A 27,599-nucleotide genomic window follows, 5' to 3' on the forward strand; every position below is an offset into this window, starting at 1 on the left:
CAAGGTCTGACTCACACTGCTCCCATCCTGCTAGGAGACTTCCTGCAATCTGGTTCCCTTTCTTGTAGAAGCTGATGTCCTTTCTAGATATATTTCCTCCTTGTCTTCCGAAGCCTTCAGCCCAGAGCACCCAACATTCCAGAATATTTGCTTCTTCTACCCTCAACAAACGCCGGCTAGTTCTTTCAGAGCAGAGGGGCCTTTCTATGATGAGGCGAGGCCAGTGTTCTAGCGTGGACGGAACAGCTTTTGCTCCAAGTGCAGCCACGGTGCCTGCAGAACGCAGCAGCCATCGAAGAAATCACAGTTACCAAGTTGTCATCTGAGAGGCGGAAGCAGTTCCAGCTGACTGGCCCCTGAGTGCTATATTCAGAATCTCCACCGTGGCGTGGCAGCAGCCCCTTCCTGCTCGAACATTAGTGCAGGCCCATCATTTCCACACCGTGGTGCTTTTTGCACAGTAATGACAAATTTGTCCCTGAAACCAGGAGAAGCTCTAAGCTCTGTAACCTGAAGCTTTGAGTGAATGAAATCCAAGGACAGGGCCCATCACACCTGCCACCTACTCCCAAACTGTCCCCTGCTTAGATTTCTGCATGTCACGTTTTTTCAAGACAAGTTTCATTTTCCAAGTTTCGTTATGGAGGCTGGATGCCATCAAAGGGGGATAGAAAAATGATTGGGAGGCTAAATCTCTGGAAAATTATAATGGACTTTTCCAATGCTGTGATTGATTGCCTGGTGCCCAGCACACCTCGTTCCCAGCAGGCTCCCATTTTTCGGACAGATGGAGAGATTTTGATTCGCTCTCACAATTAGAGCCTCTGGGAGCCAGGGTTAGTGAACACCTGTCCCAGAGGGAACCATTCGCTCAGCCAAGTGCAGGGACGCGGCCAGCACACCAGGTCGGGGGTTATGTGCTCTGATTTTCCCTCAGTGGGTCCCAGTCAGGCCCGAGTGGCACAGAGACATGATCCCTGTTTCCATTTATGAGGGGAGGCACACTGAGGCATGGGAACCTAATGTACCCAGGCCAGCTAGGACAATTTAGGGAGTCTCCGTCCTTGCTGGGGTTCACCGGCAAGTCCGAGTGCCAGCCTGCTGGTGAATGGACATAAGTTGTGGGCTGCTCTTACCTCCTTTTTACTCAGGTATCATTACAGAATGCTAGCAAGGGGCTGCTTAACCTAATTGCAGAGGGCGAGAACTTTATAGACATGTACAGCCGAGAGAAGAAAGACCCAACCATCACCGTGAAAACAGCCTGCCCTAAACCCTGAAACTTCCCATTGGCACCGAAAATCATTTCTTATGTAAGCAAACACGTTCCATCCAAGCTGGCCTCCAGAGTGCTTGCTGGTCTAGGAGCCGAGCAGATCTGTGGCCTCGTGGCCTCAGGAATGTGTCTTACTCAGGGAGCCAGGTCAGTGGGGGAAGTGGTATTTGGCCAGAGGGTCAGGGGAAAAGAGGTGGAAGCTTTGCTGTGTGCCCTTAATTCTCTGAAAGTTCACCTGCAGTGACACTTATCAGACACCCTGTCTGGAGCGGCCTCCTTCCTCACGTTGCGAGGCGTTCTTGGCAGCCTGCTCTGTCAGGAACAATGAAATCGGAGGGCCCTCTCCATCATTCCAGGGCTTCTGCGGAAAAACAACCAGCAATTATAAATAGATGTTATTTGTAGTTTCCATATTCTTGCCTTCAAGGTTTTTTTGGAATAATTCCTTCAGTTTGTTTTGGGTTATTCTCTTCACATACTTCCTTTGTTGGGTGGTCAGATTTCCTCCCTTCTCAAGAGCCACGGTGACCCTGGCTGTGAGGGGATTGCGAATAAACTCAAAATATCAGAGATTTGTGGTGGGAAGAAATGAAGGAAGAAAATGGAACTGCAAACAGACGCTATTAAAAAGACACCTGGCACCAATACAAATACACAAACAAATGTAGTCTTGGCACTGTTTGAGTCCTTGGAGTTAGATAATAAATGATAATAAGCTAGAGAACGAATAATAATAATAATAGCAGCAGCAGCAACAATTAACATCTACTTATTGAGCACCTATTGGAGTTAGAAAACAAATGATAATAAGCTAGATAACTAATAATAATAGCAGCAGCAACAACAACTAACATCTACTTATTGAGCACCTACTATGTGCCAGGCACTGTGCTGAGCCTTCGATGTGCATTAACTCACCAAACTGAGGGAGGTTCAGTACCTTGGTCTTCAGGATCCAGCAAATGGGGGAGCGGATGATTTTGAACCCAGCCTGGCAGGCAGGTTCCACAGCCTGGGCTCAGAAACATGAGATTGAAATGAAATCTCAAAAACTCAAGTGATTAAAGCACTGTTGATGGATTTGTACAGGAGGAGGATTTTTAGAAACCACCCTCCCTAGCACTGAGTTTGGGGCAGGACGGGGGTGGGGTACTGAGATGCTGTCTAACATGACTTTTCATTTCATCGTCACATGTTCGGTTTCCAAAGTATCGTGTGTATGTAACTCTCCTCTCCCCCAAGTCTACCACCCTGCTTTGTAAAATGTTAAGTCATCATAAAAATAGCCAGTATCTCCCAGGCAGTGTTCTAAGGCGTCCAGCACTGTGCCGAGCCTATATGTACCTTCACAATCCTTCTACCAATCCCAAAATCTGGGGACTATTATTATTTCCATTTTATAGATGAAGAAACAGACTCAGGATAAATGCCTTGCCTGCAGTCACACCACTAGCGAGGGCCAGAAACTAGATGGGCGCTTCCATCTACAAAGCCCATGCACTACCCTTCCCAGAGTACACACCCTTATAGACAGATATGTTTCTGTGTAAGAGTAATTTGAGATTTTTTTTTTTCTTTCTTGTCACAGACCCCTTCTCTAGGAAAACGTGCATAGACGCAAACTCACAAAATTTCTGCATGTGATTTTAGGTGTTTCCCCAGCTACTGAAACTCATCTGTGAACCCTATTGAAAATCCATGGGCTTAAGAATATGTGCTCTAGATGGTATTTTGAGAGCTTACAAATAAATACACAGGATACTATTTTCTTACTCGATGGGCCATATGTTCACATATGGGTGTATATGTGCTTATAAAAATACTTTCCCTTACAAAAATTAATATGTTATTCCATCTGAGCACTTACAAGCTAGATTTCTACTGGGTGCGTCTTGAAACGATGAATTCCAAACTTGCTCACTGCTTCTGTTGGTGATTTGTCTATTAATTTTGGCAAGTCTTATAGGCTTTGTTTAAACAAAACAGCTAAATAAAAAGAACAAGATTCTGTTAAGTCTGTAACTGAGACCAAGCAGTTTCATTATACCTGGTACCTTCTCATATTCTTGTGCTATGGAAATCTGGCATGCCCAGCCTCTCAGATCTTCTTTCAACAATGAGGCAAAGGGACAGAGGTGAGGTCTGTGTGCCCTGGAGAGAGACTGCCTGGGTTCAAAGCCTGCCTCCGACCTTTCCTCGTGACTTTGGGCAGGTCACTTAACCTCTTGCATATGGGTGTATATGTGAGTCTCAGTTTCTGCATGAGCAAATGGATGGTAAGCAGAACAGGGCCTGGTGTGCATTAAATAAGGATTGAATGAAATAATATCTAAACTGAGGGCCTAGCCCATAGTAAATGCTTAGTAAATGGAGCTCTTCCCATTCATACAGAAGCTTCTTACTAAATGGGTGGTACCAATGAAACGGAGAAATTCGAGGAAATGAAATTTGCTTCTTCAAAAAACCCCACTTGACAGCAAGCTGATTTCTCCATAAAGGCTGGATGTCCCTGCTGAACCCAAGATGCAGGCGACCTGGCTTTGGGCCTGAAGTGACCGGGGACTTCAGCATTCTGCAGCCCTGCACCCTGCAGCCTCTGTGTGTCTCGGGCAATCTCGGGCACCTTCTTCATTGGGAATCTGTATATGACAGTGTTGTTTTTTTCTCCTATTTTTCCTGTGGGTTTTAATGTAAGGATTAATAAAACAGCATTTGTAGATGTCTTTGAGCTTCCTGGAAGAAAGGCACTCCAGGAGGTGATAAATTCTCTGGCCTGGATAATCTACTCATGAAATATGGGACTTTGAAAGTGTGAGAAAAATCTCAAATCACTTTGACAGCATTTTAATTATAGTTGATTTGTTTGCCGCTAATAGTGAAAATGCTGTCAGCATGATTTGAGATGTTTCTTCCACTCAAAACGTTGTATTTCGTATTTTTGAGTCACAAGGCAACATTTTAGTTTCCAGATACAACCAGAGTAACTCAGTGAATGTGTTGGAACAAAAGGCAAAGGGTATAAAACGGACCAAACATTAAATTCCTCAGAAAACATAACCACAGAGTACGTTCTTCTGAACATGTAACGTCAACTTCAGGTCCCTCATTCATTTTCTCACTCAACATAAAGTTAGTGAGCCCTCCTATGTGCCCGGTACCAAACGAGGTCCTTGCCCTCACGGTGCTTATTGTCTAGTACAGGACACAGATTCTAAACAAATGAACAAGCATATTGACAAGACCTTTACAGATTATGGTAATAGCTGTAAGGACAATAAGAGGGTGGGGAGATAGAGAGTAAGGGTGTGCCATCTGAAACAGGGTGGTCGGGGCAGGGTTTTCTGGGGAGGTGACATTTGCACTTAGATAAACGCGAAGGTACCAGCCGATAGAAAAAGCTAACAGTATTTGTGGTCAGAAAGAAGAGAGGCCCAGAGGCTGGAAAGAGCATGTCCTGTGTCAACTGTAATGTCTTAAATGTTTTGTGATACAAGTAGCATGAAAGGAGACATTGCCTGGTTGGCAGAGGTTATGGGTTCAGGACTTGGGTGGGTACAGGTTCTCTGATGTATAGATCTAAATCGCATAGGACGGGTACCGCATTCTTCCTCAGAGCATCCAAGCACTCACCTGTGATATAGAAATTCCCTCACAAGCCATTCTTCGTGACATCCACAGAGGTAGATTCTGGAAAGGGCTAGACATTATCCTGCCCTGCGAGAAGGGTCTCAGCATGGTGACTATTCCAGCACAGGCTCCGTTGGCTAAGCCAGCCTTTGGTGGCCTGCCGGGAAGTGTCAAGCATGGATAGAGTTATGGAAACGAGAAAGCCTCTTTTCATGTTTGCCTAGTGATGAGAGGAAGAGATGAGACTGTTGCTTTTTCATATCTCTCCCATGGACTCTTAAAATTAATTCCACTGTCAAGATTCCCACGCCCCAAATGTGGGTTTGGGGAGAGAAATTAAGACTTTGAAGTAGAGCAGGAAAGTATAGAAAGCATTCTGTAGACAAATACTCAACCCACAGATGTCAGAATCTGTGAGGAGAAAAGTAAAAAGGCACTCAGGGAAGCATTTTAGAGAGGGAAAAAAAAGAACTGGGAGTAGAGATGGCTACTTCAGCTTAGGAAAGTAAATAAATAAATAAAATACTAAAAGGCAGTGGTAAAGCTTTGAAAGGAATTTTCTCATTTGGGGGGGATTATGAATAATGAAATGCAAACATAATAGTTAATATGTCTGGTTTATGTTTCCTTCCGGAAAATGAATAATGTGTTCTAAGAGGAGCAGCTTTTCAGGTTATCCTATTGGACTATTGTGGGGGTGAGCCCTGAGTTTGTACCCCAGATTCCTCCACCCAGTGAACGGTGGTTATTAGATGCTAGCAGCAAAGCCATATTTATTCCAAAGCCACAAACTTTCCAAGCTTCTGAGAGCTTTCACAAATGAATCTGACAACACTGAAATTTCTGAGGCGATTTACTCCAGCTGTGGCAAATCCCTAATAATAAAAAATTTCCCCAAATGAGTCAGTCACACAGGAGGTAAATGAGACATTCTGTGTGAAGTCAACATGTCATTTGGTGTGTGCCCTGTATGCAAAAAGCCAAGCAAGAGACCTGCTGGTTAACTGGGGCTTGTCCACAGGGCACAACCTGCATCCTGGAGGGAGGGGAGATTTTAGCCACCAAATTGGAAGTCTCACGTAGCTTTCCCCTCAAACAAACCTGATAGGAAAAACCAGCTTTTCTAAGAAGTTCAAGTAAGGACTGATTATTTGTTTCACAGAAGTATTCACCAGAGGGACCCTTTAACTAACAAGTTAGCTCAGAGAGAAAATTCATAATACCATTGATTTACATGAAAAGTTTTTTCTCAAAAATGCATCCCTTCGCTCTGTGTGTATGGAGTTGTATAATGATGTATTTGTAACTGCATTACTAAAAAGGATTTGGGGTGGTATAGCCATTGAGGCAAGCCTGTAGCTGTGGCGTTTGCTGGGTAGCCCCATTGCAGCACTGGTAATGTTAATCTCCAAAATTACTCCATGGGTGATTAAGCAACCGGATAAATCCCTCCCACTTCTGATGAACAAGCCAGTGGGGTGTCAAGGCTTCTCCTTGTCCTTTCTAGAGAAATTGACATCACTAAGAGTGGAGCTATCTGGTGGTCTTAAAAATATATATATATTTTTTTAGGTATTTAGGGCTATGTCCCTGGCAGTATTGTTATGTGCTCCCACAAGCTGTATTCTGTTTAGTCCTCACTGCGCATCTGTGAGGTGATGGTCAGGATGGTGATACTTGCTTTTTCGTCTGCTAAATTATGAAAGCGGGTTGTTGTTGTTTTCCTGAGCTCTTCTACTTTGAAAAAAAATCTTCATGGAAGCAGTTTTATTTTATATATTTGTGGCTTATTAGAAAAATGTAGGCTTATTGTGCACAACTCAGATACAGAAGAGAACAAAGAAAGTAAAATTTACCAATTATCCCACCACCCATAGATGTCACCACTGTTAATATTTTAGTATATAGTCTTTCAGACTTTTTTCTGTATGTGTATGCAAGGAATTATACACAAACACACACATATATTTTAAAACATACTTTTAAAAGTGTCTACTTTTTTTCAACCTAACAATATATCATGGTCATTTTTTCCTGTAAAAACAAAAAACCTAGAGCTATAGCACTATTTACCATAGCAGCGGAGTATTCCATTTCATCTATATACCAAAATTGATTCACTCACTCTCTGTTTTTGGATATTTAGACATAATGCTGTTTACAAACAAAGCGTCTTTTTACTTTTCATATGCTTCTTTTTATATGGATAAGCACAAAGATGCATATACATCTTTGCACAGATCTGATCGTTTTCTTAGGAAAAATTCCTAGCAGTGGGATTGCTGGATGAAAGGGTATGTGCATGTTAACTTTTGTCAGATTTGTGCCAAAGTGCCTTCCAAAATGTTTGACCAGATATACATTCTGGCTTATACTGCACCTCTCCTTACTCACTCTTTCTCTCAGGGAAAGTCGCTTCTGCTCAAGGCTCAGCCTCTTCACCTCCGAAATGGGTATGAGGCTACAACAGGCCACAGTTAACTTTTATTAAGCACACACTAACTGCCTGTGCAGTGACCAGTATAGATTATGTTGGTCATTTAAATCTCACAACCCTTAGAGAAAGGTTCTAATATCCCTATTTTACTCTTCTTTTCCACATTTCTGAGGCTCAGAAATGTTAAATAACTTGCCTTAGGGCACACAGCTAATGAGGCTTGAACCCAGTTTTGTCTACTTCCTCGATGGGAGGGGGAGGGGGACTCTTTCTTACAGGCCCATGCATTTTCTCCTCCTGGTGAACCAGGTAATATCTGTTTAAGGAATCCACGTGGCTTCTCAACCATTGTGCAGACTTCTCAGACATCACCATTACTCAGCTGGGAGTGACTGTCCAGCAGTGCTTATACCTCATTGTGGAAATAGTAAGGAGGGAATTTCCAGAAGGTTTGGGGAATTTCCTTTGAGAACAAACTCAGTGTCTTCACTTTTGTGTTGGAAGTGAGGAAGCCTGTTTTCAAAGTCAGCACCATCTCCCACACTGAAATTACAGACCTAAAACAGATTCCCCCACCCCCATCGCCTTTCTCAATCTGTGGCCGTCTCTACAGAGCTCCTGGGGGAAACCCTGCCCTCTCATCTTCCCCAGACTTAACTGGCTTCTGTGATTCATTTGACTGTAGGATTTCAGCTCTCAGGGGTAAAAGAATAAACGAATCCTGGTCCACTCCTTATACTTCCTTCACAGGCCTCTTTATTTGGAAGTGGCTGAGCAATCTGAAATATGGCTCCTGGGGGCTGAAGGGAGGCCTCAGGCCACACTGGCTCAAACAAGCCACTTCTGCAGGCAGCCAGCTCCCACTGGCCCTGTGTGTGTGGCAGGAGCCAGCAGGCACGTCCCAGGGAGGGTCGCCTTCTCTCTTTTTACCCAAAAGGAAGAGTTTTTTTCGTTGTTGTTTTAACAGGTTGATGCAAAATAAATAAACACGGAGAGAGAGGGAGAGAGATGGTTTTCAGTAAATAATCAGCAGTTGTGATAGGAGTGTTCCCTGGGACCCCGGAGAAACAGCCCAAAGGAGCACAGTGAAGCTTGCCAGAGCACATACCAAGGATGAAAGTGTGTGTCGATACAGATAAAATGGCACAGTATGTTTGCGCCATCCGTGAACCTAGTCCAGCATGTCTTGGAGGTGTCTTCCCCCCACCGAGGCCAGTTTGATTATGTTTGGAATGAGCTCAGGCCTTAGCCGCCTACGGAGGGGGGCCTGCTCTGCCTCTTGCTGAGGCTAGGAGCTATGTGTTCGTAGAGGCTGGTCCCCGGGGATTCACCCCTGCTTTGGGAGAAAGGTTTTTATTGCGTTATCTAACATGATGCTGATTCCTTTCTAAAATGTGTTGTTGACAACATACTGCTGATGTGAACTCAGCAGTGTTGTCTCAGGGAGGGAGGTGGCCCCTGTTTGAGGAGTCTGTCATTAACATTTAAAGATAAGAGAAGAGGGGACAACCCAGGAGAAAACTGAAATGTGGGGGAGGAGGCAGGAAAATAAAAATATCTCTGAAACATCCCCTGTGCCTGGCTCAGTGCCTAGCACCTTACATATGTTTTTTGTTGATTCCATCTCCATCCCAACCCCTTGAAGTAGATATTTTTATCCTCATCTTACAGATGAAGAAATGGATGCTCAAAGGGGTTCAGGAACTTGCAGTGACACACAGCTAAGCAGAAACGACTAAGATTCAGAGAGATCATAATGGAAATAAAAATGGTGCTACGGAAGGAAGCAAAACATGTTTTTTGGAGATATTTGTTCGAATGATATTACTGCTCTTAGATGGGCAAAGAGATAAGGCCTTAAAATCTAGCCCTCTGTGGAGGTGCTCATTCTCTCTGGGGCCTTCATAAAGCAATGCAGCTTCCTATATCTGTGTTTGACAGTCTACAAGCAAACATCAGTGACCTTGGTATTATATCAATCTGAAACACCTGGGTGTCTAGCAATGAATGGAGAGCCCATGAACTGGAGTGAGATGCTGGTCCTTTTCTTCTCCTTAAAGTGATCTTGTCTCCTATGTGTCCCTTGCCGCCATCCTCACCTAGGTATGACTTCATTGAGATTCGGGATGGGGACAGTGAATCCGCAGACCTCCTGGGAAAGCACTGTGGGAACATTGCTCCCCCCACCATCATCTCCTCGGGCTCCGTGCTCTACATCAAATTCACCTCCGACTACGCCCGGCAGGGGGCAGGCTTCTCCCTGCGCTATGAGATCTTCAAGACAGGTCAGTGTGGTCATGGGTGGAAAGCCGGGAGCTGGGCGTCTTAGAGAAGATGGGACACCGCCATCTGTGTCTGGCCATAGGGCACTGTGTAAGGGAGTGTGTCATAGTTATGTGCTCATAGATGGAGCCCAGTCGGTTGACACAGGTGGTAAGGGGTTACAATTTTATCCAGCCTGAGCAAGCTGGTGGAGAGAAGAAAGGTTCAAGGTGAACCTAGAGACAGCCCCAGATGAAAAACCAGTTTATCACCCAACCTGAGAAGCCGAATTGCACGATTAGTGCTGCCTGGCGGGCAGACAAGCATTGTTTGTGACATTGAAAGAGTAGCGGCACCAATTAAATAGAAAAACACTTTTGGAAAGAATTTGATTTTGTGTGTGTTTAAACAGCACAATGATCTTTATGGAAAAAAGCAAAACTTGGTTGAACTCCCTCCTAATTACTTCATGGTTTAATGTTACCTTTATTTGGAATTACCTGGAGCAGAAGGACATAATCTTTTCAGTGTTTAGTCTCTAAAGATCTCACTATGTCCCGTCCCCTTCCTGAAGGGGTCATGCAGTAGCTTTTACATTCAAATATGGCTCCTAGAAATTCCCCTGGCTGATCTATTTTACAGCTTCTCCCCATTGAACCCCCACTTCCTAAATGCCAATGACGCTGATGCTCTGAAAAGCAATAAAAAAGATAGCAGAACAGGAGCCAGAGACTGCTGCACAGCAAGTTGACCACTTTCTTTTCATCAGGTTCCCCCTTAGATTACTTTAGGCCCTGAGAATATGGGCCAGTGCTTATTTCCATAGCTGATTTGAGCCAACTTTCATTCACAAGACACCGGTTCAGCATCTACACTTAAGCACTCCCAGCCTCATGCCCTTCCCTCCGATATGTGCGCTCATTATCTTGAGGCTAAGTGAAGCTTAGCCTCCAACACTCCCCTCTCTGGGCCTGCTCTGCCACCTAACGGGCTCCCGCCCCATCTAATGAGCGTGCTCCCCTCTCCAGCAGCCTAAGTTTTGCAACTTGCGGATGGAGTCTGGTGAAAGGGGAGGCTGTCAGCCTTGTCATCGAGAGGCCCAAGTCCGGCGCCTGTTGAGTTCAGTGTGAGGGGAACTATTCATATATATTTTCTTTTTCACTAAACAGTTCTTGAAAGGAAGTGGTAGCTGCTGAAAGCACTTTTTATATCCACTCTGTCTAAATATTTGTCGGATTTGTCTGCCTGGGAACAAGAACGTAGAGTCCAGTGAAGGGGTGGGGCTGAAGGAACTGTGTCAAGCCCCAGTAGGAGCCCGGACTGTCCCAGGGCACACGTCCCAAAAAGGTCCATCTGTCTTGTGTTATCATGCTCCTGATTGCATGAGGTCACAGACACTGACCATCTGTACCCAGTGGCTCAGCGCTGGTGTGAGGCTTCTGAATAGCTTGATCCACATCCCCTTGAGTCCTGTGCGAGACTCAGGTCAGTCAGTGCCTTCAGCACTGGTGGAACTCTCCTTATACCGTTTTCTGCTGGGGACAGTGGGGAGAGAGGAGAGAGAAAGGAATGAAGCAGGGTGTTCTTCCTCTTCTAGTGGGGGAGACAGGTGTGTAATAGACACACAGTAGATGTTGTTGGGTGAATATAGTACATAAATATGTAGATTGAGAGGAACACTATGATATGAAGCAGAATGAGTAAGCATGAAGTACAGCTATGACTGACATGCCATGGTTATGAATATGAGGGCTCCATCGAGTGGCTGAGCAAACAGAATCTGGGAAGTCTGTTAGATAGCAAGGTCCCCAGTGCTAAAGCTGTCATTCAGCTTCACTGTGCTGACCATGACAGGAAAACGGGTCCGAGCAAGATCTTCCAGGGAACTGACCATGGGAAGTCAGAACAAGGTGAGCAGAATCATTTCAGCTCATCTCTGTTTCCTGCCTCCTGACTTAGCATTTCATAAAGGACGATGCCATGTTCTCCAGAAGCCACAGAAAAAGTGAACGTTAACTCTATCCATAATGAAAATTTGAAGGGACGATGTTAAAAAATAAAACATGCACGAGGATATTACGTATCAACTCCGCATTGCTGTTTTGAGGACAGACTGAAGTAGGATTTCGAATGAAGCAGCCAGTCTGGCCTGCCTAGGAATCATAGTGCCAGCCAAGGGTGGTGGCTTGGACATGGAGAAATGGAGCGGCCTACTTGAGGGACTGGGATTGCCTATACAAGGAACAAGGAGATTACTGCAGGGGGAGTTATCTCTGTCTACAGCAGCCATGATTCTGGGGAATGGAAGAAAGAAGATGAGAGCCCAGGGGTTTTCTCGGGGACCACTCTCACCTGCGGCCATGCCCACTTGAAAGAGCAACTCTCAGCATGAAAGTCAACCCTAGATAAAACACATACATGTGTGGGGGTGCAAGTTTCACACTGAGAAGTTTAGGAAGATGAACATTCTGCCAGGTGCCATGCCCTGCACCCACTGTTGGAGTCTTGAAAGAAAATATACCAACTTTATGTCATCCGCAGAACATGAAAGAAATGCATGAACATGCTGAAGAAATCCAAACAAACACAGCTATGTTTGCTGGTCAGATCCATAAAGAGAAAGAAGGGGGAACTGTAAACACAGATACACAAATAACCATACAGAGGGCTCTGGAAGTCTTTGATACCACAATGCCCTGGCAAGACTCTGCTGCAGAATTAAAGTAACAGACATAAGCCCACCCCTCGGGTATAGACAGGGACATGTGGCTGGAGTGGAAAATTCATGTCTTCCCTGAATGAAGTCGTTTTTAAAAGAGCCAAATATTACCAGACTGTCCTTATATAAACAGGTAAACCAAAACCAAAACAACTTGCAAATTTAAAGGCTCTCAGATCACCAAATCATGAGCAGAATGGAGAAAGAAATTTTTAAATCACTTAAAATGTGACATTGGAGACCGAATCACTGGAAAATGTGGGTTTTTCTGTTTGTTTTCTAATGTTCCTTGGACCAAAGTTTGAGATCAAGTTTTCTTTCCTGGGGCTCAGTGACATTTTGGAAACTGAAATCTTTGGGGTCATTCACAGATAGAGGAAACCTGGCATGCCCCCTCCCCAACTCCCTGAATTAAAGAACTGCATTCACCTTTTGTGGTCAGGCCAAGCTCAGCTGTGGATAAATCCACCATGTTTTAAATAGCTTTATGTGTACAGATTCTTCTTCTTGTATGCAGAGTTACTGTAAAATTTACAGTGGAAAAACCTGGAGTGGGCATTTTTCATACCAGAGTTCTTTGGTATGAAATCATTCACTGCAGCCGAAATCCCCTAGCTTCTTGTGGACCATCTTAGCAGTGAGTGAACTTGAGTATTTGTTGACTGAACTATTTTTTAACCTTTAATCCCTTTAATACATCGCAGAAAGGATCTTTGGATTAGGTAGATACCTGCAAGATTCAACTTTTGTCTCAAGGATGGTCACCGTTTTCTGAGATCTCTTCTCCACCTTTGATATTCAGCTGCCTGCTTTCTGACACTTTGACCACAGTCCAAACAGTGAGATGGTGTGATTCCAGGTGAATTCATGATTGTAATGGACAAGTTTGATTTTTCTGCGTAAAAAGGATAATACTGTTTGTCTACCTCGTTCAAAATAAGCCAGAGGAGATACCCATGTATAGCCATATGTCAGAGACAGATACACACTTTAAAAAATTTTTTACCTTAAGGATGTCAGATTGAAAAATTCTGTCTAATCAAATTCAAGGCCACTCAGCTACCCGGCCTCAGAACCCTAGAAAGTTTGGGTACTTTAGAATCTCACATTGTCCAGGCCTCTCTTGGGCTTACAAGGTGTCCATTGTGGAAACCCCTATCCTCCCGGGATGGAGGGACCAAAGAAAGATTCCACCATAAATTTCCCACTCCCAGGGGGTGGAGATTCCCCTTGCCTTGGAAGGGAAAGACCATAGAGCAAACTCTAGGAGAGAATATCAGGATGCCTTTTCTAGCTCTGCAGGCAAGTTGTGAAACAGAGAGTTAATTTCCTTTGGCTAAGTGGCCCACATGAAGAAGGCTGCACAGCAACCCTAAACTCTAACCTTTTCAATATTCCTTTCGGCCCCCCAAGACCTGCCAGCTGGCTTGGCTTTGTCAAACTGCCTCATCCCAGATCATTGAGGAGGCCCTTGGGAGCTGGGGGCTTGATGATAAACAAAGCTGGGGACTCTACGGTTAACAAACTGGGGGAGGACTGGTGTCCGGGGTCCTCACTTTACCACAAAGCACAGTGCTGGGTAGACGGGTGAAGGTGATGGATGGGTAGGTAGGGATATTGGAATTTCCTGCCTGATGCTGAAGAAAGTTGCAGTCTCTCTCCCTTGCTCATTTGCATGGCACCTTTTCCAAGTCAGACGTTTGCCGCTTTCCAGAAAGCAATCATCAATAAAGAGACTCATGGAGGGGCCTCTGCAGGAGCCTGGGATAAAGACATCGCTGCAGGCTAAGATCAGCGTATTGACATTACATAGTTATATTTCAGTGGGATCCCCAGAGGACACTTCCTGCCAGTAAACACCTGGTTTATTGAGTATTTCCGTGTTTTTTTCTTCATGTTTAGAGTGCCTATTATCCTCCTCATAAATCCTGCTACCTTTTTTAATTTTAAAATCGGAACATTGTGTAATCAATTCTAATTGTCCAACATTTACATGCACCACATTAACTCAAGTCACTGCCCGCTCTGTGCATTGTTTTGGGCCCATAATCTGGTCTGCAGGGTCCTGGGACCATCCCTTGGCCTCCGCTGGCAAATGGTGGCTCGGATAAAGCACATGAAGGCCCTTTTAATATAACTCCATCTAGAGGCATTAGGAGATATGGTGGCTGTAATCCTTTTACAGCTCCCCCAGCCCTCCAAGCCTGCACCAGTATGTGACTGTGCACTGCATTTAATAAGGACACCTCCATGAGTCCCAAGAAGGCAGACACAAGAGCTTCGGGGAGAAACAAGGCCATCCCCAATAGAAAGGAGCCAGAAGCCTTCCAAATGTCAATACACTGCCGCCTTTTTCCAAACTTGCTGCTGGAGCGGCCTTTAACATGCCCAACGCCCTGCTGTGATCCACCGGCTACAAACGTCGATTGTTAATTGTCTGGCCACTACAGAGCAGCTCGTTTTAATATAGTCATGACATGAATGAGACCCAAGCTCCCCTTTACCCCTCCCCTGAGGCACCTTGGATCTTGGAGGGAGAAGGGGGCACTTAGTTGGCTCTGGTACAATAGGGGCTGTGTTGAGGTCAGCAATAAATAAGGGGTAACATTGTTTGCCCTGCTGGCAATCGGCAAGCCTTCCTTAAGGATTGAAATAACTTACATTTCTGGAGCAAGCAGCTGAGTAATTGAGAAAGAAGACTCTGTTCCTCATTTCAAGAGAATCTCTCTCTCTCTCTCTCTCTCTCTCTCTCTCTCTCTCCCCCCTCCTTTCTACCCCCTCCCTAATTTTTTGTTGCTGTTCTTACACTCTAATATGTAACGTAAGCTCTAATTTCTCTCTTAAAGGGTCTGACTTAAGGGCTTGAAACGTGAATGTAAAGAGTATGTTGCTTCAAGGGTCACTCCAGCAGAAACAAATACCTCATGATTGGAGGATTTGGGCCCAAACATTTAAATAACCCACATGACAGAAGCAGCTAAGGAAGGCATCTTCCTCTCTACTCTTTTAACGGTACAGTTCTCGTTTACATACAGGCTCTGAAGACTGTTCAAAGAACTTCACAAGCCCCAACGGGACCATTGAATCCCCTGGGTTCCCTGAGAAGTACCCACACAACTTAGACTGCACCTTTACCATCCTGGCCAAACCCAAGATGGAGATCATCCTGCAGTTTCTGATCTTTGACCTGGAGCACGACCCCTTGCAGGTGGGAGAGGGAGACTGCAAATACGATTGGCTGGACATCTGGGATGGCATTCCCCATGGTGAGTGATGTCGCTGTCACAAGGCACTTCTCAGTAGTTCCACCTCTGCCTGTTAATTGCTTTAGTAACAATAGAGAGAGAGAGAGAGAGAGAGAGAGAGAGAGAGAGAGCGCTCTAAGACTTCAAAGCTCCTTAGGGTTTGTATGTGACCCATGATTACTTTTCTTATCCTTCACCAAGGATAATTTCAGAGACATTGCAGAAAGACAGTTTTCTTTCATGGAGATAATTTCTTTGGAGAAGGCTAGGAGGAGACTGAGTAGATGCTTAGATGAAGATGAGAAAACCTATAGGTAATATTCTTTTCTGCTCTAAGTTGTCGGAATTTCCATAAAAGTAACTCGGTGACCACCTTCTGTGCCCACATTGGACTCTAGAGCCACTTGGATGAGATTTGAATTCTGGCTCTGCTGTTAGCAGCCTTGGGCAAGTTACTTAACCTGTCTGTCTTATCTGTATAAATAAGCTGTTGTCGTCATCATAAGAATTACTACAATTTCATCATTATTAATATAGTCACAGATGTCCAAAAGGTGCATCACCCAAGGCCAAGAAGACCCTAAGTCTTGTACTTCTCAGGGGGAGACCAACATAAGTCTTGAGTCTAGTCAGTATCGACGAGGACACCAGTCTCTCACTGCGGTAGCCATTTTAAGTAGTTTGCACTCGATGGCTAAGCAGTTTCATTTCCTGAGAAAAGCATAAGATTTAGTCATAAAACATGGGTTTGAGACCCAGCTCTGTTATTTCCTAGCTGTATGAACAACAAAAAGTCATGTGACCTCTCCAAACCTCAATTTATTCTTCTGTAGAACAGGCATTATAATGATACCTTTCCAGCCCATCTCTCAGCACTATGAGAACAGAATGAGGCAAGGTCAGGGAAAGCACGTTTTAATGTGCAGGAAAAATATTGTTCTTAAAACATACCTTTGGTTGTTCTTTTATGCCAGGGCATAGAAAGTGATGCTCTAGAGAATGACTTGCAATTGTGGGAAGGGAGAATGTATTGAAAATGGAGTTTGACATTTCCTTATCTGCTGACCTCTCTTTGTCTTGCACATCAGTTGGCCCCCTGATTGGAAAGTACTGTGGGACCAAAACACCCTCTGAACTCCGTTCGTCGACTGGGATCCTCTCTCTGACCTTTCATACAGACATGGCGGTGGCCAAGGATGGCTTCTCTGCACGTTACTACCTGGTTCACCAAGAGCCAATCGAGAGTGAGTTGGTAGTTGGGAACCTCTGTCCTGTCCTTGCGTCAGAGCTGTGAGGGTATGCAGTGAAGACAGGGTGCCCTTTGCAAGAGAAGGAAATGGGAATTCTACAGAATTTGGAATGGCATCTGAATTAGGGAATGGTAGCTGTATCCTTTTGCTAGGCAGAGATGAATGAAAATAGAACAAACGCGGATCTGGGTGCTCACTGCTTTAAAGAAAACAAAAGTATGTGTCCCAAGAACGAGTGCTTCCCAGGGTAAGTTGCCGGACCATCTCAAGAGAATGAGTTGTCTCATTCTCAGTGTCTCATCTGTGAATAAAAGCCTCAGTTTTCTCATCTGTGAATAAGAGGGAGGGTAGTTAGGATATCTATATAGAGACCCCTCCTTTGCTAATATTTTTTGAGTCTGGGGCTGTTTTTCTCCCTTTCCAAACCTCGGTGGCCATTGTCAGAAAACAGAGCACTTTTAACTCTATATCTGAGTATATGTTTTGACATTAAATGTGTCTGGCCCTGAGTAGTTTCTCTCACTAGGCTGCTACACTGCTTGGACTTTCCCTGCATACTTCCCATAAACACAGCTTTTTGAGCTTCAGCTATGTGCCAGGCACTATGCAAAGCATTGAAAGTGTAGCTGTGACCCCAGCAGTTGTAGAACTTGCCAACTAGGCCATCAGTCTCTTGCCCCGTGCTCCCTCTTTAAATCAACTTCTTTTGGATGTGTGCTTCAAATATGCTGCCATTTCCACTTAGAAACCCGAACGATAACTTTAAGGATGAAAGAAACACTTTAAGGATGATTAGAGCTAGGGAAATCCTGCCAGGGTTGTAGACAGTGTACCACATGCTTGCCTTACAGACGTGGCAGCCTGGCCGGCTGGAAAGCTGATGGGTTTTGTTCTGGGTCTTGCTTTTGTTTTTTTTTCTTCAAAGCGCTCATGAATATTGAGTGACAAGAAAATAGTATTGCAAATTACACCAAGTTCTGCAAATGGCAAGTACAGTCATAGAGCTAAAGAATATGTTTGATACCTGAAAAGATTGCTAGTCCTTATCAGTCACATGCACACACAAATATTGACCAGTGTCTGTGGTATCCATGGGAAGGACAGTAATTATACTGACAGCACAAGGTCAGAGTAAGTGACTTCTGGGGCCATTTCCCTAGACAGGGGGCGCAGGGGAATGTCAGATGACATGCATGTACTCATAGAGAGGTCTCCCAAAGACAGGTATTTATTGCTTTGTAATGTCTGTCTTCTGTGCCAGAACTCATGAGACACTAGAGTGAAAACAAAAAAGAAAGAAGCAAAAGTGCCTTCTGGGTGTTTATTAATAAAGCAGGCTTCCCACGATGTGTCAGCCCACCCAAATTGCCACGAGTCTATCACACATGTACCTGTATTTCAATAATGTTGCATCTGGCGTCTGCGAGCATCCATAGCCTGCAGCACCAATAGTTCTTGTGCTTTAGATTGTATTTTTAATTTGTATGATGATTCTTATTTATCCACAGCCTGATTTCTTTTAGGTCCAATTTAGTTTCTTTCAGACCCAGAGGGGTTGTCAAGCTCTATGACTTGGCATAGTTTTAAAAATGTGAGTGTATAACGAGGTCTTTAAGATGAAAGAGTCCCTACGAGGACTTGTCCCTAGAAGCGAGCAGCATTTTCAGGTTGAAATACCTAACTCTGCCCTTGACTATCTCCATTCCTCAGACTTTCAGTGCAATGTCCCCTTGGGAATGGAGTCTGGCAGGATTGCTAATGAACAGATCAGTGCCTCATCTACCTACTCTGATGGGAGGTGGAGACCTCAGCAAAGCCGGCTTCATGGTGATGACAATGGCTGGACACCCAACTTGGATTCCAGCAAGGAATATCTCCAGGTACTTACTCAGATACCAGAGGGTATGCAGTGTTTGTGTATGCACTGGTGGGCAAGGTGGGCAGCTCCTCTGCTGGAGTGAACAAAGGATACAAAGACTATAAACACAGCATACTTGAGACCACCATTCATCCATTCATTCAAACAAAATACATGTGCCAGGCACAAATAGGCTGTGCAAGTCACTGTGGTAAGTGCTGGGATAAAATGATAAGTGAGACGGACACTGCGCCGTGAAGATGACCACTGTGACGATTACCAGGCCTTGGAGAAGTTGTTTGGCCAGGGTGCTGTTTGCCCTATCATTATAAATATCCAAGGAACATTCTATGAACAGATCCAGATGTTCCTCATTCCTGGCACAGGAAGGCATCAGAGACTTAATTGGGGGGAGAAAGGAGGGCATCGTTTTCCTAAGGGCGTCTTCTTGTGTTGCTAGCTGAGCATGGCACCTTCTCATGATCTCTGTATTTGGAGGAAATGCAGCCAGGAAGGTTTTGCACATAGCTATCAGAAGAACACATGGGAAAATGTCACTACCAGGAATGAAACTCTAGTTGCCCAGAAGCTCTGCAGCATCTTTTCACACTATTGTTTGCTTTCTTTCTGAATAAGACTTGCAGCTCATATTGAGTAATCCTCCCTTGCATGACAGACTGGTCTAGTTCGTCCCCAGGGAAGAGCAAGCTTCTAGTTCTATGCTCAAGCAATGGCTTTTATGACACATGGCAGACAGCCTTGTGACCCACTGACAAGCCTGTCCTAGCTCTGATGCGATACCATGACCTCTGTTCTGAGGAGGACATTGCAGAGCACACAATGGGAAAGGAAGAAAGACCACTTAGAAACTTCCGGGGAGTCCACAGAGGTTCTCAAAGTACAACCCTAAGGCTATTTATCACTGCTTCTTCAAAAATCCTTCTCATCCTGCAAAGCTTCCAGAAAATTCTCCATGATAATAGGCATTCCATTGATTTTACCCTTATTCTGGGATCTTAATCACATACTTTCTCTTATTGCTATCCATCTGTTTAACATGCACATATACAGCACCGGGTACTTCTTTTGAATGCATAATAATGCTGAGCACATATTAAGTAGCCCATAAATCTGTGCTGCATCAAATTTTACTAGTGTGTGCTAGCTAAATGTTGATGACACGGAGGTTGCCATTAAGAAACACTGGCCGGCAAAGGAGCAACATCCAGCACTTGCCAAAGGGGCTTGGTGTTGTGGGAAGGGAGGTGCCTCAAAAGGTTGGCCATCCTCCTCATGGAGCCAAAGGTCAGGACTTGGTGCATAAGCCTAATTGCTTGGGCAGACTCTGCATGCCCTTTGACCCCGTAGTGACCTGAGCAACTAAATACACAATGGAGTAAGGGACTGAGGGAGGGAGACAGGCCTGAGCTGAGACTTTTGCAACTAGGGCATCATAAGTGAATTGAATTGAATTGGACTGGATTGGAGTGGAGTGGATTGGATTTAGCCATTGTTCCTTTAAAAGAGCATCTGCTTTCGCTAGCCAAGGCAGTCTCTTGTTTAGTAAGAAGGGGTCACACTTCTGGATGTTCAATGATTCCTGGAAGGTAAACTTAATACTGTCCATTCAGATTTGTGAAAAAGAGAATAAAAAACAAAAATAATCAAGTTACAATTTTAAAGGTGTCCAATTTAGTGCCAAATAAGTTGAGTTTAATTGTCCAGCAGAGTTGCAGACTGGTCCTTTGTCACCAATCCATCTGAGTGAATCACAAACAGGGGTTGCGAGCTAAGTATTACAATTGTGCCCTTTGAAGAAACAGCAAGGTGCTGCCCTGTGTCGGGAGTCATGGCCCCCTTACTTCTCCGCCTCCTTTCCTCAGGTGGACCTACGCTTTCTGACCATGCTCACGGCCATTGCAACACAGGGAGCCATTTCCAGGGAAACGCAGAATGGCTATTATGTCAAATCCTATAAGCTGGAAGTCAGCACGAATGGTGAAGACTGGATGGTGTACCGGCACGGCAAAAACCACAAGGTAAACCTATTTCCCCACCTCCAAGGTGAGTGGGCTGGGATAAGAGGAGCGGCAGGTCGACCTCACACAGGGGAAGAGGCCAAGGTCAGGGAAACTCAAATAATTGATGGAGGATGGAAGCCGCTGGCCTGGAAAATAGTCTTTCTTATGCTAAAATGATTGGAAAACACTGTTTCTCCGACAGCCTTGCTGCTGTTGCATCTTGTGGAGGAGAGAGAGAGAGAGAGAGAGAGAGAGAGAGAGAGAGAGAGAGAGAGAGAGAGAGAGAGAGAGAGAGAGAGAGAGAGAGCTTGCAGAGTGCTCTCTGCAAATGAAGGAGAAAATGTGTTCCCAGACCATGCGTCCTCACACAGGATTCATTGAGCATTTATGGCCTGAATCCTTTCCCCATGCTGGGTGAACAATCACAAAACCACATGAAACTGCAGTTCGGGAGTTACCAAGGTCTAGAAATGAAAGGGCACAAATCCTGAGAGGGAATCACAATGTCTTGAAGAAGAAAGAGGAGAGTAAGTAATTAGGAGAAACTCAGTTTGTCAGGGATGGGATCTGAACTGGCAATCATGCTTGACAGCAAAGCATTGAACTCTCTCCGCTGGTGCTTTCAGTGTCTGTGGCCCCTGGAGGTGTGTCCGGGTGGGGCTTTTGTTGTACATATGGATGAATGTCTGGCATTCAGCTTTCTTTAGACACATGGCATCCTGGCAACAGGCCTGCAGCTGGCCTGGTGACATAGTGGCTGTAAGATGTACTCAGCGTGTGGGGGGCAGATTGGAAATGGCCAGTGGTCTTACCTGGGCAGGGGAGAACTCTGTTTATCCTGGGCTGGCTCCCAGGTCTAAAAGGAGAGTACTCATCCTCCCATAAAGGGAACTGTGGACAAAGAAAACGGGGGTCTTCTCTTTAGTGCTGCAATTCTGCCAGGCTCCTGGTTGGGTTCTGAATGATCAAAATGGGACACATGTGGCCACACCGAGAGAGGCCAAAGATCTTTTCCAAACAGAGTTTCCTCAGCTCCTGTCACTGTCCCAAGGCAGCTTACTCTTGCTGGTGCAACTGGAAACTTTAGACCCAGAAAATCCTGAGCTATCACGTTGGCACTGTTTCACTTGGGAAACGTGAGTTTTTAAAGGAGTAGATTTATTTTTTTTTTAATTAACATTGCCATAGAAACATGGTACCCTTCATCTGAAAATCGTGGCTCCTAGATATTACTAGGTATCAATACACACATACACAAAAATTCCCCACTTCACAGACAGAGAAAGCAAGTGAGAGACTTCCCCACCGTGACCTGTGGAGCCACGTCTAGTTTGTCATTGACTTTGTTTGTTTCAGGAAGTGTGGCCAAATATCACTTGGAAAAGGCAAGCCTGAGTCGGCATTGGGTGCCGGGAGCACTGTGGACTGAGTCCTTAGCCCATCCCACTCGGTTTTATGCCTTCTTTATCCACCCAACCTTTTCAGAAAGAAACTGGTAGAGCCCAGAAGCTCAGCCAGGCAGGTGAGGGCCTGCAGCTGGGTAGGGGTGTCCCCGGGGAGAAGGAGGAGGTTCACCTGACTGCCTCCCTGTCCAGGCTCAATGACTAAGCAGTGCTGGCCAGAGGGATACTGTAGCATAAGCTGATTTTAAAAGCACACAGATGGACCAGGATGCTATTTAAAACACCATTTGTAGGAAATCTGCTTTTGGAAATACCTTAGCGCTGCACATTTTGATAGAATGCTGTCCTCCCTGGATTCATCCCTTATATTCATTCTGCAGGGAAGATATTCCTGAGAACTGAATTCCACTGTCTGGGCTCCTTTAGAATCATTCTTATCCACTTTTTCATATTGGACACATCACTTTCTTTCTCACTCTCTCGTTTGCCTCCCCTTCCCACCCTGAGCTAAAATTCTTTCCCCAGGGGTAATTTTATTGTTGTTGTTTGGTTTTTTTGTGAATCAGCCCTGCCCACCTAAAGGATATTGGAGCAGAGGAAAAGCCCTTTCTCTCCCCATTAGAAATGTATCCTCTTGGTACCTAGAAGGAGGCAGGACAATGCAAAGCCTGCTAATTAGGCATTGCCCCCTCCCCACGCTCCCTCACCCCACCATGGTGTCGCAGGCTACATGGGAGACCCGCCCAGTCCTCCCCTCCAAGGGTGATCTCTGCCTTTCCTTCGTTAGCAGATCTACCTCCCAGATGTCTGTATCCAATGTGCAGATTCCACAGTGTTCATGTGCCTCAATGCAGCTCTCTGGGCTGTTCGGGTTGGAATCGTTGAGTGAACCATGCCAAATAGATTTGTCAAGTCTGCTGCAGTTTGATTTGATGCCATGAAGGGGAGGTGGGGTGAGGAGGGGACTTGGGGGCAATGGGGGGAGAGGCTTCGTCTATACCCGGAGATACCGCTGAGTCTTTCTTTGTAGCCGCTGGATGGTGGGCGCTGTGCCAAGGTAACTGGTGCTAAGTGCTGGGCTTGAAAGCAAAATTCAGACAGCAGGAACTGTGAGCAAAGCACAGCCGAGATGGAGGCAGAAGCCTGCTCGGCTCCGTGATACAGGCAGAAGGTTTGCAGATACAAACCAGTGCACGGGATGGTGGCATTTGGGGCAGAAATATAGGAACTTGATTTTATTCCCTGGTCACTGTCAACACCAGTGCAGTGTACAAGAAAAAACAGGGAATTGGGGAAATTGGAGAAAAACAAGATTAATGAGCACTCAAGGTGGTGGGAGATGGCCGTGCTATTTCCTTGCAAAACACTATTTACAATTTGGACCTAGGCTGGGCTAAGGCCAGCATTGGGCCTATGGGGGAATGGCTTTCTTCTTGCAGCCAGGATGCGAGGAAAGCTAAGGAACTCTTTTCCAGCCTCTCCCAGCCTGGGAGCAGCCTCTTCTTAGTTTCTTTCCATTTAACAGGTAGTGGTGAGGTTGCCTATGAGAAAGGCAGTACACTGTTGCTGGGGGTATTGCAAGCATCCTCCTGGCAAAACGCAGCCCAGTTAGGCAGGCCATATGCACAGCACATTCCCAAATCCTAATCCAATTCCACATGCCATAAATATGGAACCTATGATTTTTCCTATAGGGCGGGCCCTCCTCACGCGTATTTATGGCATAACCTCAAGGCTGAGAGCTCGTCCGCCTGATGAAGACCATATCCAGCCCATGTGCTTGCTTAGATTATACAAATTGCTTCACATAGATTTCCTCAGAAACCACAAGCAGAAAACTACTGCTTTTGGTTTCCCCAGTTGTATTAATAACACCCCAAACATAGACAGAGTGTTGTAAATACACTGGTAGAAGGTTCATGGATGTGTCTATAATTATAGTCACAATTATGTACACACAAACCCAGGGAGAGATGTGGAGAAAGATGGAGGCGCTGGAAGACGGGAGGTCTTGGCCAAGTTCCTGCTCACCTCTGAGATGCTGATTCTCTGAGTCTGCACTGGAGGGAATGACACCGAGACTGGTATCAGGATGGTGGCAGAGGCCATTGTCCTTATATGTCTAAGCAAAAGCCCTTGTCTTCAGTTCCCCTTTATTTGGTAAACGTGGGCATCTGTTGACGCAGCTCTGGGTTACCTTTCTCTTAGTTACAGTGCTTCTGGACTGTTCTGATGTATTTGGAAGGAATTTGGGCTAAAAGAGAAACTCTAGGGGGATACTAAATATATCCTGATGACCACACTGAGGATGGGAAGGTGAGGACAGGGATGAGGAAAGGTTTGGGTCCAAGAGTTTTTAGAATTACCCCGTAGTGGGTGGCAGAAATGCACTAAGCTTGTATTAATGTAATGACCTCCACGGGGCTCAGAGAACCCTCAGTCAGCAGCTTATTGGCTTCTGAATGTAACAGAGTTTCAGAGACTGTGGAATTGAAGCTCTCGGAGACAAGTAATTTGCCCCAGGGACCTGGGGAACTGGGGAGTCCCTGCGGAAGGCACCTGGTCTCCAGGCTTTTATTTCCAGGTGGGTGCTCGCGACAATCTGATCCCTGCCTTGCTCATCATCTTGCATCCAGAGGGAAACTGGCTTCCTCGGTGTTCAGTCTAAGGGCCGAGAGGTGCGCCTATTCCTGGAGAGCCTCTGTTATGGTGGAGATCTGAAGGCAAGGTGTGCTTGGGGACAGACTGCATGGCGTAGAGGCCAGGCACATCAGTTTGGAGTTTGAGCTCCATCCTAGAATCCTGAGGCTGTAGAGTTGAAAGAAGTTGCTGTGCGTTTGATTTGGCCACGTCCCTTTAAAACAAACACCCCACTTCAAAAATCCCTGGTCCTATATTTATTTTCTAAATTAAAACAAATCAGTTTGAAAGCCATTTGAGAATTTTAAAACCTCTGAGAGAATATCAGAGACAGAGGGGAAGAGAGAATGGTGTCAGAAAACCAAACACCCCCCGCCCCCAAATCTGTTGGCTCCCAATTCAAACCACGTGAGGTCTATTCTTAGATGATGCGCTGTGTGACCTTGGAAATTTCTCTGAACAGCTCCGTGCCTCAGTGTTTCCGTTCACCCAAATGGAATGGTGCTGCAGCTACTGTTGGCAAAGCACCTTGGGATCTCTAGATGGAAAGCTCTCTGCAGATATAATTAATGTATTAGACCCACAAAGCTCTTCTTGAGCAGAAGCAAGTTGTCAATTTAAAAAGTAACAAGGCCCCATGGGATATTTATCTGCCTCTTTTAAAGTCAGAGGTCTGGAAGGGACCTGATAAGTCATCCAGACCTCTCCCTGCATCTGATGGGGCCTGCACTTGAGCTGCCTCAGATAAACGTGACCCCTCTTAACCTCGCGCTTTTCTAAGGCGTGCAATCATTCCTCCAATTAATAATTTTGAGTTTTCCAAAATACATTTTTCTTTAAACCTCCTAGTGGATGACTGGCTTCCCCTTATCCTTTTTATGTTGTAATTTTGTTTATTGTATACAAGATTAGGACGGCGACTCAAACTGTCAGCTAGTAATGGACGTTGGATTTCAAAAGTCGTGGATGTGATTGCATCGTCTAACCAGAGCTATGTGTGCTCAGAAAAGGGCCAGTACCATTTCTAAATTCAGGTCCCCCAGTTTCTCTGCCCCCCTCAATTATAACTGAGGAGAATCCAGGGCCCTAGGTAATTAAGTTTGTTTCTTATCCATTTGCCGTGGGATGAGCTCAGACCTTTAGCCTCTCCACTTAGGAAGCTCTAGGGAAAATTTCATTATACATAAGCTTGGAACCTCTTCTCTGTCAGGCTCCCATGGCTGGCTTCACCCAACTCTCGTGGGTGCTGAATTGTCTCCGGGAGCTGAGGCCAGCCTCCCTGGCGCTTTCAGCCTGATGCTAAATTCCACGTGTTTCCCAGGCCACTGCTGTGCACAGAGGGACAGAGCAAATAAGCAGGGGATCTGGAAGGGTGTCACAGTTTTGCTTGGGCTGGGAAAACACTCTCTTTGCCCTAGCTCTAGAGTCTCTAGATGAGACCTGGAGATAGCACTTCATCTGATAGATGGTCAGGTTGTTTGCCGTCACCATTTCCCTGCTCTGGTTTGCTCAGATTCCCCCCTGAAGAGATTGAAGGCAGGTGGCTGATAGGCTCAGGAACCTCACTCCCTTGACCCGTTCACTTTCTCTTCTGCCCACCTGCAAATTAGAGGCATCTCCTTAAAAAATGCGGCAGTGTCTGTTTTAGGGGGCTTTTCAGTGTGGAGGGCCCTTCCCACCCAGTTAGAATGCCTGTGTTTCTCCCCCAACCTTTACAGGAGGATGTTGGCCAATCCCTCCATCCCCTCATTGCTCTGATGCTGCACTCTCCCCCCCACCCCATCTCCCCTCCAGCCCCAAATCCCTGAGCGACCTTCCTCTCCTTTCCTCCCTGATGCTTTCCTGTCTCAAATCATGAAACCCTAATCCTGTTAGTATGCTGTGTTCCAGGGCTCAGCGTCTCGATGGGGGTAACATAATCCTGCAGTAAATCTAAGGGCCCCACAAGGCACACACAGATGGGGATAAGCACATCCCCCCCACCTCCCCCCCCAGAAAGAAACCCACCGGCCTCCACCACCCTACACCCCGTGACACGCTCCTGCTTCTCCATCTCCTGCTTCACATCAGCAAAAGTGCTTGATGACAAAAACAGCCCGAAAGTAAAGGAAGAGGAGATAGGAGGGCATCATGGTCATAAATGAGCATTTCGTGGTGAGGGAACTTTCTTTGTCCTACCCCCTTCCTTACCCTCCCTCCAAGTCTCTATCTCCCTCATATATAGTATATATGAGAGAGACACAGCCCTTCTTACTCTGTCTGGCTAAGTTCCCACATCCACTAGAACGAAAGCAGCTTGAAAAATAATTTTTTATAGTCTTTAAGGAGGAGTTTTAAGAGAGAAATGTCAGGACCATGATTTACAAAAAGGAACAAAAAAGTCCATTACCTCAACGTCATTTTCCCCAAGTGTGTCCGCCCCCACCCCACCACCACCCCTTGCCTGTTTGATGCAACAAAGTAATTAAACAGGATGGCATCCATTGATTAACCATTTATTTTTACACGTCGATCCCATGGCTGGTTTCAGAGAAAATGTAAGGGAAGGGGGTGGGGAGGGAGGACAGGCACTTGGTTCTGCAGTGAGGATGAGTTGGAACAATTGTTTCTGAGACGAATTTTTAAAATGTGCTGCTCTTGGTTTCCCCAGTGTCTGCCCTTCACTCCTGCCACTTCTCTTCTCTGCCTGCTTTGTTTTCCTCCTCCTTGAGTGTCTGCGCCAAGCAGATTGAAAAGGAGAACTTTGGGTGCAATGAAACATTTATTAGTGGAGAGAAATATTTATTTTCAAAAAGGAAGAGGAGGAAGAACATCTCTTGCACAGTTTTTACCTCAGGGCCCCAGCACTGTGCTGTCTTTGA

General features: G+C 45.5%; 1 protein-coding gene across 4 annotated transcripts in view; it reads left to right on the plus strand.

The window, feature by feature from the left end:
- NRP2 (neuropilin 2) overlaps positions 1-27,599 on the plus strand; it is a 112,267-nt gene that overhangs the window by 24,323 nt on the left and 60,345 nt on the right. For all 4 annotated transcript variants that reach the window (XM_019726888.2, XM_019726887.2, XM_019726890.2 and 1 more), the window contains exons 3-7: positions 9,444-9,625; positions 15,357-15,587; positions 16,655-16,810; positions 18,527-18,696; positions 20,558-20,713. In XM_019726888.2, coding sequence (XP_019582447.2) covers positions 9,444-9,625; positions 15,357-15,587; positions 16,655-16,810; positions 18,527-18,696; positions 20,558-20,713 — 895 coding nt within the window. The remainder of the gene's footprint in view (positions 1-9,443; positions 9,626-15,356; positions 15,588-16,654; positions 16,811-18,526; positions 18,697-20,557; positions 20,714-27,599) is intronic.

The sequence above is a fragment of the Rhinolophus sinicus genome, linkage group LG01 (genome assembly GCF_036562045.2).
Source record: "Rhinolophus sinicus isolate RSC01 linkage group LG01, ASM3656204v1, whole genome shotgun sequence".
Classification (NCBI taxonomy): Eukaryota; Metazoa; Chordata; class Mammalia; order Chiroptera; family Rhinolophidae; genus Rhinolophus; species Rhinolophus sinicus.